Source organism: Microtus pennsylvanicus, chromosome 1 (genome assembly GCF_037038515.1).
Source record: "Microtus pennsylvanicus isolate mMicPen1 chromosome 1, mMicPen1.hap1, whole genome shotgun sequence".
Lineage (NCBI taxonomy): Eukaryota > Metazoa > Chordata > Mammalia > Rodentia > Cricetidae > Microtus > Microtus pennsylvanicus.
In genome coordinates this window covers 102,499,272-102,513,194 of record NC_134579.1, presented here as the reverse complement: position 1 = coordinate 102,513,194, position 13,923 = coordinate 102,499,272, and the positions used below count along the sequence as shown (strand labels likewise).

At 50.6% G+C, this 13,923-nt stretch overlaps 1 protein-coding gene across 2 annotated transcripts; it reads right to left on the bottom strand.

Moving 5' to 3' along the window:
- Positions 1-5,536: 5,536 nt before the first annotated feature.
- Positions 5,537-9,506, bottom strand: Tmem270 (transmembrane protein 270). Of its 2 annotated transcripts, none has more exons than XM_075957268.1 (3): positions 9,435-9,506; positions 6,543-6,980; positions 5,537-5,824 (listed from the first exon to the last, which is right to left on the bottom strand). In XM_075957268.1, the coding sequence occupies exons 1-3, from the start codon at positions 9,504-9,506 to the stop codon at positions 5,537-5,539; spliced, it is 798 nt and encodes a 265-aa protein (XP_075813383.1). The 2 variants fall into 2 exon arrangements, with proteins under 2 accessions (XP_075813383.1, XP_075813392.1); XM_075957277.1 differs by lacking the exon at positions 5,537-5,824 and adding an exon at positions 5,877-5,897 and having other exon boundaries at positions 6,531-6,980.
- Positions 9,507-13,923: the final 4,417 nt, after the last annotated feature.

The following is a 13,923-nucleotide window of genomic DNA, read 5'->3' as shown; positions in this document are numbered from 1 at the left end:
CATGACATGTGTACCAGCTACGTGTGAAGGTCAGAAGAGGGAATCAGAGCCCCTGAAACTGGAGTTACAGATGATTGTGAGCCGCCATGGGGGTGCTCAGACTTGAACCTGGGTCCTCTAGAAAAGTAGCCAGTACTCTTAACCACATGGCCATCTCTCCATCCCCTAAATGTAATTCTTTCTTTTCTAAGTTTTAAAGATTGCCTAAGTAGGACCTCCCACTCCCAATCTCCTACCACCAGGAGCAGAAATCAAAAAGCAAAGGTCACAAGCCAAAGAAGGAAACCCATCCTCTCCTGAATTCCAGGCAGAAAGGTATGGTGGCCCATTGGAGGCAGAGGTCGAAGGTCAAGTCTACCCAACCACAAGGCAGTAGAGGCCTTGGACGGACAACAGCCCCTAAGTCCTACTGAGGAAGAAAACTATCAAAGGGTCTGTAAGGTGGACAGTGGGCTCTTTGTGACCTGCTGGGGACACCAGGGCCGGCATCATGTGACCTAAGTGGGGAGTCTGGTCAGGGAGCCTCCAGGCCGAGAAGCGAAGCCCTAACAGGTTGTGTCAGGCCAGAGCTCTGGGGAGGGGGCCGCACCCCGACTCTGGCAAACCCACCTGGGGCCAAGCCCAGAGCTGGGAATAGAGAGAGACTGACTGTTCTGCATGGAGAATGAGGGGGAAGGTAATCCACCACTGAGCCCCCCAACTCCTGACAAGCCTGAAGCGGAGGAAAGATGTGGAGACCGCTCTCACGGTCATGAGGGTGGGGGACAGTTTCAGGTAGGCTTGGGTGGGCTTGGTGGGAAACTGACCTCTGGGGTTCCCAGCTCTACACTCATACCAGGATAACCAGGATTCGAGCCCTAAATGGGGGAGGTGGCTTGATCATTTAAACCCCCCCATTTGCTATTGTTATGTCTGAGATGCTCAACTCCAGTCAGCCCCTATATAATTTCTGAAGTCATTGCGTTCTTTGGAGTCAGATGAGGTGAGGACCAGGGACATGGGGAGAAACTTAAACATCAGTCCCCTTACCCAGGCTATGGCCCCAGAGAGGAGAGAAGGTTGAGAAGCCGCGGCTGGCAGGAGGGTCAGTGAAGGGCCAGAGACTGGAGATGGGGGCCCTCTGGCAATCACGGCGGGACAGCCAAGGGCCCTGTGTGTCTTGGCTGAGTGAGACCCCTAGGCCGCCAGGTATGTAACAATTCTAGCCGTTTCCTGTCGTAATAATGAGAAAGGGGTTGGTATAAATATACGCGAAGCATAAATAAATACAGGCCGGGCCGAGGCTGCATAGCAGACAGATTGCGTGGAACTGCCGGCCAGCCCTCCCGCCTGCTCCCCCACTGCCTGCGGCCTCCCCTCCTTCCCCACTACTCCCCTCTTGCTTTCTTCCATCACTCCAGGCCTGAGAAAGACGAACTGGTGACCCTGGGCCACAGGGCCTAGGAATCTCTATCAGTAGACTGTGGCCCCTGGGAAGTCAGTGGATCTAGAGGAGATAGCCAGGGCCACGGGGTCAGCTGGGAGCATCACGATGCATGTATAGACTAAACAATAGCCCTGTGAGGGCTGGTGTGCCGTAGCTAGTCACAAGTAGGGAAACAGGCATGCAGGTTTGATTTACCCAGTCACTTTACCTAGCTGAAGTTGTCTAGAGCTAAGACTCCGACCCAAGGTGTTCTCAGTCCAGGGCATCTGCTTTAAGCATTGTTAAGAGGCACCTGAAGGGCTGGGGCGATGGCTCTGGATACACTTGACACAAAAGCATAAGGTCCTGAGTTCAAATCTCCAGAGCCCACATAAAACCAGATACAGTTACCAGCCAGCCCCAGTGCTCCTGGGGTGAGGTAGGAAGTGGGTGACGTGAGACTGTCTTATCTTGGTTTGTTTTTATTTGCTTTGTTTTGTTTTTCAAGACAGGGCCTCACTATGTAGCACTGGCTGCCCTGGAATTCACTCTGTAGACCAGGCTGGCCTCAAACTCACAAAGATCCACCTGCCTCTGCCTCCCAAGTGTTGGGATTAAAGGCGTGCACCACCACCACCCGGCCCCACCTCCCATTTTATTGCAAGGCAAAGACCAACACCTGAGATTGTCCTCTGACCTCTCCACAGGCGCCGTGGTCCACACGCCTCCCACTCACACAGGGACTTATGCTGCTAAAATCCCTTCCCTGGGGGGAAATACGAGCATCTATACCTTCTTTCTAAGTTCCCAAAAGCAAGCCAAAGTTCCGTTCCACCAAAGTTCACCCCAGAGAACTGACGAGTGTATTAGGCTTACCCATAGAGCTTGAGTGAAGGGTTATGAGCAAGAGAATGTGTGACCCCCAAGCAGCTACAGTCTGGAAGGTCTGCACCCTCCATGGCTCGTGACGCCTCTGTGGCTGTATAGATGGTGCCCTCTCCCCAGTCTTCCCCAGCCTGTGTACGCCAGCCTTCCCAAAGACCTGTGCGATTAGGGCAGAACTTCATACATATGGGAGAGGGGTGTATCAGGTGAGCGGGTTCCGTGAGCCTCTCTGCCCTCATTCTCTGAGGGAATGCCAACAGTCAACCAGCCCACCCGTGAGAATCTCTTGCACACAGACACAGCTGGTCCTAGGACAAGGGTTGGTTGTCCATCTTGGTTGATAATATAACAATGAAGGGGGGGAGGGCAATAGCAGGGAGGCTATTCTAATCCTTTCTCCAGAATCCTGGCCCTAGGCCACCAGGGTCTTTAAAAGACTGGGGAATTTATCTCCAAGGCGCTAAAGCAAATACAACAATGACCTGGGGCCAGGGATCCCAAGGGTCAAATTCCCTGTGGCTTGTGTAAAGGTCCAGTGGCCAGGGCTGTGTATACAAGAGGCCTAACCAGTATGTGGCTTTGTTAACTGTCTGCTGGGGCACTGGAGGCAGGGGAGGCCAGGGGGCTCCCCCTCATCATGTTGTATCCACAAGAAAACTGAGGCCAAGACAGGGCAGAGCCGCATCTAAGACCAACTGGGAAAGCAAGAACAGAGTCATAGGATTCAAGGTGCAGCTCAGTGGTAGAGCCCCTGCCTAGAATCCCCCAGTGAGGGGCTGGAGTGTGGCTCAGTGGTAGAGCACCTGCCTAGAATCCCCCAGTGAGGAGCTGGGGTGTGGCTCAATGGTAGAGCTTCTGCCTAGAATCCCCCAGTGAGGGGCTGGGGTGTGGCTCAATGGTAGAGCTTCTGCCTAGAATCCCCCAGTGAGGGGCTGGAGTGTGACTCAGTGGTAAAACACTGGCCTACCCTGGAAATGGCCTTGGATTTCATCTCCAGGAGGAATAAGAATAAACAACACAAAACAAATACTTGGGAGACTGAGGCAAGAGGTTTGTGAGGTTGAAGTAAGCCTGGGCTACATAATAAGACCCTGTCTCACAAAAGAAAATGTAAATAAACATAAAAGTTAGCAAACATGGTGGTGCATGCCTGTAATCCTAGCTCTCAAGAACCAGATGCAGGAGAACTGAGTGAATTTGAGGCTAGACTAAGCTATGTAGCCAGAGCCTGTGTCCAAAAATAAACTATAAAATAGAATAAGGGCTGTAGAGATGGCTCAGTAAAGTATGTGCTTTGTATTTATGAAACCTGGCTTAAACCTCCAACCCCCCCCCCCAAAAAAAAGGCTTGGTGTGTGGTACAGACTGCAATCCTAGCCCTGGGAAGGTAGAGACAGGTGGGTCCCGGGGGAGCCCATGGTCACAGCCAGTCCTAGCAAAAGCAGCAATCTTCAGATGCAGTGAGAGAGGTGGGAAGTGACAGAGGGGACAACCTCTGGCCACCACAAGTACTTGCCTCTGTGTGTGTGTGTGTCTGTGTGTGTGTCTCTGTGTGTGTCTGTGTATGTGTGTCTGTGTGTGTGTCTGTGTGTGTCTGTGTGTGTGTCTGTGTGTGTGTACATAATGAACTCATCAACTCATCTCTCTCTCTCTCTCTCTCACACACACACACACACACACACATGCACATGGAGAGAGAGAGAGAGACAGAGACACAGAGAGAGACAGACACACACACACACAGAGAGAGAGAGAGAGAGAGAGAGAGAGAGAGAGAGGAGAGAGAGGAAGAGAAAAGCATGCCAGGATCACATACACACTCTCACAGTTCAATGCCAGAGCTGATGCCATCCCAGCCCCCAGCCCCACCCTGCTTAGCTCTGCACCCCCTGCTCGGACTTTTGTCACCTCCTTTCGTCCCTCCTTGGGCTCTGAACCCCTCTCTACTAGTTTTCCCACTCCGTTCTGGCCCAGGTGTAGCCCCAGGCAGCTCAAAAACATTCCGGTGGGAGGGGGGTTTGAAACAGAGGTTTCCCCAAAAGTTGTGGGTTCTCCGGGATCTAGAAGAGGCTGCCCTTTACTCGGGAGCTTGTAGCCCATCCCACAAACCCCAGTAACTGTTCTACCTTAAAAGGGACCTATCAGCTGTCTCTTGAAGGCCAGTAAGCTGCTGCCTGTATCTGGAGGAAGGACCTGGAAGACACACCTAGCCTGGGCCATTTGCAGCCATAAGGGAGGCATTAGCTACCCTGACAATGCAGAATGGGGTGGGGTGGGGGGACCAAAGTTCTCTGAACCTCCCCACACACCCATGGGTGCCAGGTCTCGAGCTAGGGGAAGGGGTGGGAGGTGACGGTTGACTCTCAGAAAAACAGCCCTTCCTCTTTTTTCAGAAGAATCCCTCACCTAAGGACAGGGCCAGAGCCTGAGCTCAGATGTGTCTGAAGGACCAGTGAGAGGTGGTGGAGACTAAGTCTTCTCTTGCCTGGGGTGGGAAGATGTCTTTCTGCGATGTGACATATTTTGGATAGAGGAAAGAACAGACTAGTGGATATGTGAATGAACGGAAGGAGGAGTGAGGAGATACATTTGGGGATAAGTAGGTGGATTTGAGATGGTTGGAGGGGTGAAATTTTGAGTAGGGGGAGGGATGATGTAGAGGGAGGGAGGGAGGGAGGGAGGGAGGGAGGGAGGGAAGGAAGGAGGGTCCTATGCATGGATTGGCAGCTGTGTCGATGAATGATGAGTGGGTTAGAGGGATACCCTACTTTCAGACTTTCTTGAGAGTAATACTCCAAAAAAATTTTCTACATCTCTAAACTGTGGGGCCCTGGCACCCCCCAGAGGCCAGAGTCTCTAACTGCTCAGTTCCCTTTAAATCCCTGGAGAACTGAGAACCAAGGGCATAGATTTAGAGTTAGAGGCCTGGGAAGCAACACCACCTGGAAACCTGAGCCTGCTCGGACATATCCCCGAGGCTCAATTTTCTTGTATGGAAAATGATAGACAAGCCAGTTGCTGGGGTTGCTAGGAGACAAGCCAAACAGCATGGGAAGTGTCTGAGGAGGTTGATATGTGATACCTGAAAGGCACTTGGGGAATGTGATTTCCATTCCAGAGGCGCCAGGGCCTGGGATTTCATCTGTGTGTACCCGTAAGCACAGGTACACGCAGATCCATACACGCACACATATGACACAGTTAGATAGAAGGCTGGTGAGTCCGAAAGGCAGGTGGGGGACACATTTATTCTCCGGGGGTTCCAGGCTGGGATGGGAAGGGCCCAGCCTCAGTGGTGGAGGACTCTGGAATTAAGAACTGAGGCGAGGGGGGCCCTGAGGTCTCCTGGGATTTGGCTTCCTGAGCCTGGGCCAGTTGGGCTGTGTGTTCAAAGGCAGCCTGAAGCAGATGAGAAGCAAGACAGGTGGTCCAAGTGACAAGATAGGCCAGGTTCCAGGAAGTGAGTGTGGTCATGTGCTCCACCCACAGGTAGAGGCGTCGCAGCAGGGCCAGGGCTTCCAGCAACACAGAACTCTGTAGAATGGTCCAGGCAAGCAAGAGCATTGGTAAGGGCCGAAGGGATGGCTCAGCAAGCTAAGTTTGAGCCCTAGCACACACAAGGTAGAAGAGAAACAAATCCTGATTTTCCCTGATGCCCACTGGCACAAGCATGCCCACACACAAATAATACTTTGTGTAATAATACAAATAAGGGTTTGGATTTTTTTTTTTTAGCAATGTTCTATGGGGCTGGAGAGATAGGTTAGTGAGTAATAACATGTACTACTCTTGCAGGGGACTTCAGTACAATCTCCATTACCCACTTCAGGTAGCTCACAACTCCAGCTCCAGGAAATCTGATGCCCTGTTCTGGCTTCTGGGGACACCTGCATACTCGAACACACACACTCACACACTCATTTAAAAAAATAAGTTAAAGAGAAAAAGAGCATGCTAGGGACTGGAGAGGTGGCTCAGAGGTTAAGAGCACTAGCTGCTCTTCCAGAGGTCCTGAGTTCAATTCCCAGGACCCACAAGGTGACTCACAACTGTCTATAATGAGATCTGCCCTCTTCTGGCATGCAGGCGTACATACAGACAGAGCAATGTATACATAATAAATAAATCTTTAAAAAAAAATAAAAAGCATGCTGAGTGGCCCCCAAAACCTGACCATGGCTGGTACTGACCAGCTGGGGACCCAGAGTCCCCAGCCTATCACCATCTGCAGTCTGAATACCTGCCAACCTACCTGGCTGGGCAACCAGCCCAGACTAAAGCGATGGGCTTTCTGCACCAGCCTCCAGGTCAACAGCAGCATCAGCAAGACCACCAGCATCAGGCCATGCACATAGGAGATAAACAGGTCCCTGAAGATGGTGGCAGACAGGCCCAGAGGTTCCCAGACACCTAAGTGCCACAAGGCCAGTCTCAAGGTACGAGCGCAGCACAGCCCGATGTTGTATGCCAACCTGGGTCCCCAGAGCAGCAACCACAGGGGGACCCAAAGCAATGCCAGTCCAACTTGAAGAGCCAAGCTCAGGGGACAGGTTATGATGACTCCTGGAAGCAGGCGAGGCTGGTCACCGCCAGAGCCCCGGGCCTCCTGGGCCAGTCCCAACACCCACTGCTGAAAGGCTGCCATCTTCAGGAGCAGGAAGTCGTACAGGTGCGTGCGGTTCTGGATCAGCTGCAGGAAGATGGAGACGCCGGTGTTACCAGCGCAACAGAGCCACCCACCTGGGGTGGGACCCAACCTGTGCTTTAGACATAGGGGCTGTCCAGTCATTATGGGCCAAGTGTCAGTTTACTTGTGAATACACAAAAGTAGTTTCTTATTTATTTATTTATTTATTTATTTGATTTTGGTTTCTTTTGCAACAGGGTCTCTCTATGTAGTCCTGACAGTCCTAGAGATCGCTATGTAGAATAGGCTGGCCTTAAATTCACAAAGATCCTCCTGCATGCTGGGGTTAAAGGTGTGCACTACCACTGCCCAGCCTATAATCTTTAAAGCGTGACTTCCAAGTGTGGGGATGTAGCTCAGATGTAGCTAAAACCAAGAAAGGTGGCGTATGCCGAAAGTTTCAATAGTTGGGAGGTAGAGGCAGAAGGATCAAGAATTCAATGTACTCTGGCTGTATAGGAAGTTCAAAGTTAACCTAGTCTACATGAAACCAAGGAAGGAACAGAGATGGCTCAGTGGTTAATGCTCATGCCCACAAGCCTGGTGACCTCAATATGACCCCGGAACCCATGTAAAGCGAGGAGAGAACCAACTCCCCAAAAATCTTCCTCTGACTTCCACACAGGTGCTACAACACAATAATAATAAATAATAACAAACTGGGTGGTAGTGGCGCACGCCTTTACTCGCAGCACTCAGAAGGCAGAGTCAGGTGGATCTCTGTGAGTTCAAGGCCAGCCTGATCTACGGAGTGAGTTCCAGGGCAGCCAGGGCTACACAAAGAAACCCTGTCTCAATAATAATAATAATAATAATAATAATAATAATAATAATAATATAGTAATTAAAAAAACAAATAGATAAGTAGATGCGACATCCCCCTTCACCCTATAAGATTTGAGCACAGGCCAGCCGACTTCCCCCATGTACCTGAGTTTGCCCATTGTTGCCCTTGGCACCAGGAGGGCATCTGGAAGTAATGGCATCACTAGGGACAGAGCGATGTTGAGACATGGAGGTGACAGTGTGATGGCAGACCTACTGTGAGGGGTAGAGGAGGAGCGACTTAAGATTTCCAGGTCTCTCGTGTGAGGGGCAGGCTGGCCAAGAGTGGGATTATGGGGGCTGAGGCTGTGATTGAGAATGGCTTCCTGAGCAGTAAGCCTCCCTGGTAGAGCCCCCAGCCTCTAGCCCACAGGTGACAGAAGTGATCAGCAGCCTGGATCCCCTGACCCACAGGAGCATCAGAGTCCAGGGACCAAGATAAGAAACCAGGCATCAGAGCACAGGCCTGTCGTCCCAGCAGGTCAGGAGTTCAAGGCCAGCCTGGGTTACACAGTGAATCTGAGGCTAGCCTGGTTGCACTGTGAGTCTGAGGCCAGTCTGGACTACGTAGTGAGACAGCGAGGGTTGGAAGAGGATGAAAATGAGAAGTGGGGACTGGAGAGATGGCTCAGCAGTTAAGAGTGCTTGCTACTCAGTCCTGAAGAGCAGAGCTGAGTTCGGGTCCCAGCACCCACAGTCATAAGCCAGTGCGGGCATGGTCCAGTACATCCCCGCAACCCCAGCACCCAAGATGTTGAAGACAGGAGGATCTCTGGGGCTTGCTAAGATGCCAGACAAGACAAAATAAACAAAACCCATCAACTCCAAGCTCAGAGGACCAAAGGAATACGGTAGAGTGATCAAGGGGGCACCCAGGGCATTCTTATGGCTTCTGTTGCATACACAGGCATATGCATTACACACATGTACATGCATCACGCTCACACATGGGCACATACATCATACCCACACACATGGACATACACCATACCAGCACCCATTCACACCAGAAGGAAATAGGAAAGGAGAAGAGAGGAAGGAGGAGAAGGAGAAGAGAGGAAGGAGGAGGAGGAGAGAGGGAGGAGGCAGGGAGGGGAAAGGGAAAGTGGGCCAATGCGATGGCTCAGCAGGGAATGGCACCTGCTGCCAAGCCTGACAGTCTGAGTTCAATCCCCAGGACCCACATGGTAGAAGGGGAGAACTGACTCTCAACACACACAGAGACACACACACAGAGACACACATACACAGACACACACACAGACACACACACACATCAAATATAATATTTTTAAAGGAAAGAAAGGACCGGGTGTATTGGAGCACATCTTTAGTCTCAGCACTGGGGGAGGCAGAGGCAGAGGCAGGTAAACTTCTGGGAGTTCAGGGCCAGCCTGCTCTACATAGCAAGTGCCAGGACAGCCAGAGCTACGGCTACATAATGAGACCTTGTCTCAGAATATATATAAATAAATAAAAAGAAGGCAGGGGAAGATAGGAAAAAAGAAGGGGGAGGGGAAGAAAGATTGCCACAGTAGTTCAGGGAATAGGGCTTCTGGGAGTTCATTGGTTATTCCCTGGGGGCTAGGAACCGCTGAATCTCTACAGGTCCCCTCTCCCCACCATGCTTACCATCGCACAGAGCCTCCCAACCTGCACCAGAATTCTAAGGAGGCCGGATCTGACCCGGGGAGCGGCCTCCATGTCTGGCCTCCATCCATTCCTCCAGCCAGGGAGGCAGGGTGACCTCACAGATGCCACAGGGTGTGTGTGGGGGTCTAGTTACCATGGGGACCCAGTTGCCACATGAGCCACTGTCCCTTTCCCTAGATCCCTTTCCAGCTCCTCCGAGACCTCAGCTCAAATCTGGCTACATGGTGATCACGAACCAGACAGATGGCTGATGGCTAGGGTCAGTTCTCTATCCATCTGTCTGTCTATCTATCTATCTATCTATCTATCTATCTATCTATCATCTATCTATCATCTTTTTATCTATTTATCTGTCTATGTTGCTGTTAGAGAAGGCCTCAGGCAGCACAGACTGGCCTCAAACCAGCTAAGTAGTCAAATATGACCTTGAATTCCTCATCCTCCTACCTCCACTTCCCAAAAATTGGAACGATAGGTACGAGCCGCGGCACGTAGCCTTTGTATTTTGATTTGGCTTTTTTTTAAGTACTTTTTTTATTTTTTTAATATTTATTTATTTATTATGTATACAATATTCTGTCAGTATGCCTGAAGGCCAGAAGAGGGCACCAGACCTCTTTACAGATGGTTGTGAGCCACCATGTGGTTGCTGGGAATTGAACTCAGGACCTTTGGAAGAGCAAGCAATGCTCTTAACCACTGAGCCATCTCTCCAGCCCCCTTGATTTGGCTTTTGTTTGGAGACACACTCACCCTGTACCCCAGGACGGCCGATCACAGCGGGTGTATTCATAGCATGTTTTGGCTTTGGGCATTGGGACACCCAGGGAAACAGCTGAGTACATTTCAGAATCAGTCTAGTTTACCTGCCAGGCACTGGTGGGGGGGGGGGGGCGGTAGGGAGGGAAGAAGGAAACGAAGAAGGGAGGAGGAGATGGAATCTGTACAGCCTTCTTTCCAGAATGGGCCTGGGGGTAGCAGACATGCAGCAGGAGGAGCCCCAATTTAGTCTCCCCAACTGAGAGCCCTCTGTCCTCAGCCCCAGACCTCCCTCCCTGTCCCTTCTCTCTCCCCATCAACTGAGTGCACTCTGGGCTGTGCACTGTGAACTGCGAAGTCTTGGAGTTTCCCCCACGCCGAGGGTAAACAGCTGGGAGCATGCAGGAACCAGTGGATGCTGCCTTGTACCAAACCAGGGGTCACCATTCTGGATCCCTGCTGGAGAAGCATGATCGCATCCCCAGAGCAAGCCCTAGAAGCACTCCGCGCGGATGTAGAACCACAATGCTGCCGCGCGGGGGCGAAAGACACCGCGGGCAAGCAGGGCGCTCGGCAGCGGGCGTGAGAACGCTTCTGATTTTTGCCCTAGCACCTGCAAGACCAGTTTCCTAGTAACAGCCTCTTTGGGGCTTCTGAGAGCGCTTTTTGTGCATTTCCCGTCAATGCCTGGGTTGCAAGAAGAGGAACCAGGAACACCCAGAGATAAGGAGACTCACGTCACAGTCTTTCCCCACTCCACCCCACCCCACCTTTTTCTTTTCTTTTTTATTTAAAAAAAAAATTTTTTTTTTTTGAGACAGGGTTTCTCTTTTTAGCTCTGGCTGTCCTGGAACTCACTTTGTAGACCACACTGGCCTTGCCTGCCTCTGCCTCCTGAGTGCTAGGATTAAAGAGGTTTTCGTCACCACCGACCAGCCAACCTCTCCTAATTAATTTCACCCCCTTTTTATTTGTGCAGAACTGGGGGGTTGAAACCGGGGCCTTGCACGTGTTAAACAAATGAGGCACCCAGATTGGCCTCCACTTCTCTGTGTATCTGAGGTTAACTTCTGATTCTTCTGCCCCACACCCTGCTATTTTAAGTTTTTAACATGATATTTTTTTTATTTATGTGACTTGGATAACGCTATTTTAAGCAGGAAAAAAATTAAAGTTCCCATATGAACGCGCATGATGACACAGCAGTCTTTTCTGTAGACTTCAGGAAACAATGGAAGAAAGGATTAGAAACAAAGTAACGAAGCTGGGCATGGTGGTGCACACCTTCAAGCCCAACCCTGGGAAGGCAGCAACAGGTGGATTCCAATTATTTTGAAGACAGCCTGGTCTACATCCTAGTTCCAGGACAGCCAAGGGGACTTAAAGAGACCCTGTCTCAGCCAGGCGGTGGTAGCATATGCGTTGGAAAGGAAGAGGCCGGTGGATCTCCGGATTCAAAGCCAGCCTGATCTACAGAATGAGTTAGTTTCCAGGACAGTCGGGACTACACAGAGAAACCCTGTCTCAAAAATCAATTTTGAGAGAGAGAGAGAGAGAGAGAGAGAGAGAGAGAGAGAGAGAGAGAGAGAGAGAGAGAGAGATAAAGACCCTGTCTGAAAAAGGAAGGAAGGAAGAAAGAAAGAAAAGAAAATAATGGGCCAGTAGGTAAAGGCACTTGCTGTCAAGCCTGTTCACCTGAGTTGGATCCTAGAGACCCACATGATAGGACAGAACCCATTTCAGGTGGCTCCAATGGTAGAATATAGTTAGCATGTGTAAGAGACTGAGTTCCACGCCCACCACTGGAAAGAAAAAGGAAGGAAGGAAGGAAGGAAGGAAGGAAGGAAGGAAGGAAGGAAGGAAGGAAGGAAGGAAGGAAGGAGAAAGAGAAAGGGGTGAGGGAGAAAGAGAAAGAGGGAGGAAGGGAGGGAGGGAGGGAGAAGAGAGAAACTTAAAAATGTTTTGTTAAAGCAAAGGTCCTGATAGAGCACGGGGCAAACCAATTAACAATAAGAGAAACCAAAAGAACAGAAAAGAACAGTCAGGTTTGTGTAAAGTTGTTCACATCTCATTAGTAATCAGGGAGGAATGTGAAAGTCACAGTGAGATACCATCTTCCCTTTCTTAGCAAAAAACAAGAGTTGTACGCTATGCACTGATGATTTTATGGGACAAATAGCAATTCGTGCAGAGCCAGACCCTGAAGCAGGATCTCAGAAATCCATACAGGAAATGATTGTGCAAAGCTGCCCACGAAATACTTGAGGAACTAAAACTGGAAACTGACCAAGAGCTGAATGAATGGTTCAGCACTACAGTACCTACCCAGAACCCCCAGTGAGGGGCAGGGGTGTGGCTCAGTGGTAGAGCACCTGCCTAGAATCCCCCAGTGAGGGGCTGGGGTGTGGCTCAGTGGTAGAGCACCTGCCTAGAATCCCCCAGTGAGGGGCAGGGGTGTGGCTCAGTGGTAGAGCACCTACCCAGAACCCCCAGTGAGGGGCAAGGGTATGTCTCAGTGGTAGAGCACCTGCCTAGAATCCCCCAGTGAGGGGTGGGGATGTGGCTCAGTGGTAGAGCCCCTGTCTAGAATCTCCCAGTGAGGGGCTGGGTGTGGCTTAGTGGTAGAGCATCTGCCTAAAATCCCCCAGTGAGGGGCTGGGGTGTGGCTCAGTGGTAGAGCACCTGTCTAGAATCCCCCAGTGAGGGCTCAGAAAAAAAAAACACCAACCATTCACATTTTCTAGTTTCTACTCGTCCTACTTGGTACCCCCATTGGCAGAAGATCTCCTTACAGAAATGTCTACTCACGAGTAACAAGCACAGAACTGCGAAAGGCTCTTCCCATCGGTAGAGAGACAGAAGAATAAACATGAAACTCCTTTGAAGGTTGACTGGAGCTTGGCTAGGATAAATGAGAGCTATATGGGTTGACATGGAAAGATCCAGAAAAGGTTAGGCGGAAAAGGAACGCTCCGGGGAGCAAGTTGTAGCATGACAGCATTCATGTATGTTTTTTCAAATCATTACGAATACTACATGTATTGTTCTGGATATGCAATGTATATGCTAACCATATTTTAAAATATATTTAGCTGAGTGAGGCAGTACATGTAATACCAACCCTGTCAAAATCTTTAATTTTTATTTATTATGGTATATGCCTTAGTTACTGTTCTGTTGCTGTGAAGAGACATTGTGACCGAGGCAGCTTGTACCAGAAAACTTTTCACTGGGGCCTTGCTAACGTTTCAGAGAATTAGTCTATGACCATCGTGGCCCGGAGCATGGTGGGAGGCAGGCAGGCGTGGTGCTGAAGCAGTAACTGAGAGCTCACATCCTGATCTGCAGGCAGGAGGCAGAGACCCATCCTGGGCCTGGCATGGGTGTTTGAAATGCCAAAGCCCATCCCAAGTGGTACACCGACTCCAACAAGGCAACTCTCTTAATCCTTCCCAAACATCTCCACTAACCAGGGACCACCCATTCAAATACGCTAGCCTGTGGAGACCACGCCCACTCATACCACCACGATTTGTTTCTGAGGGACAGAAGATCTGCACAGAGCTCAGAGGGTGACTTTGTGGACTTGATTTCCTCCTTCCGCCTTTATGTGGGTCTGCAGATCAAACTCATGCCATTGGGCTTTCATGGCAAATGCTTTACCCACTAAGGCATCTCACTGGGCCTCCCCATCACATTTCCTTCCAAA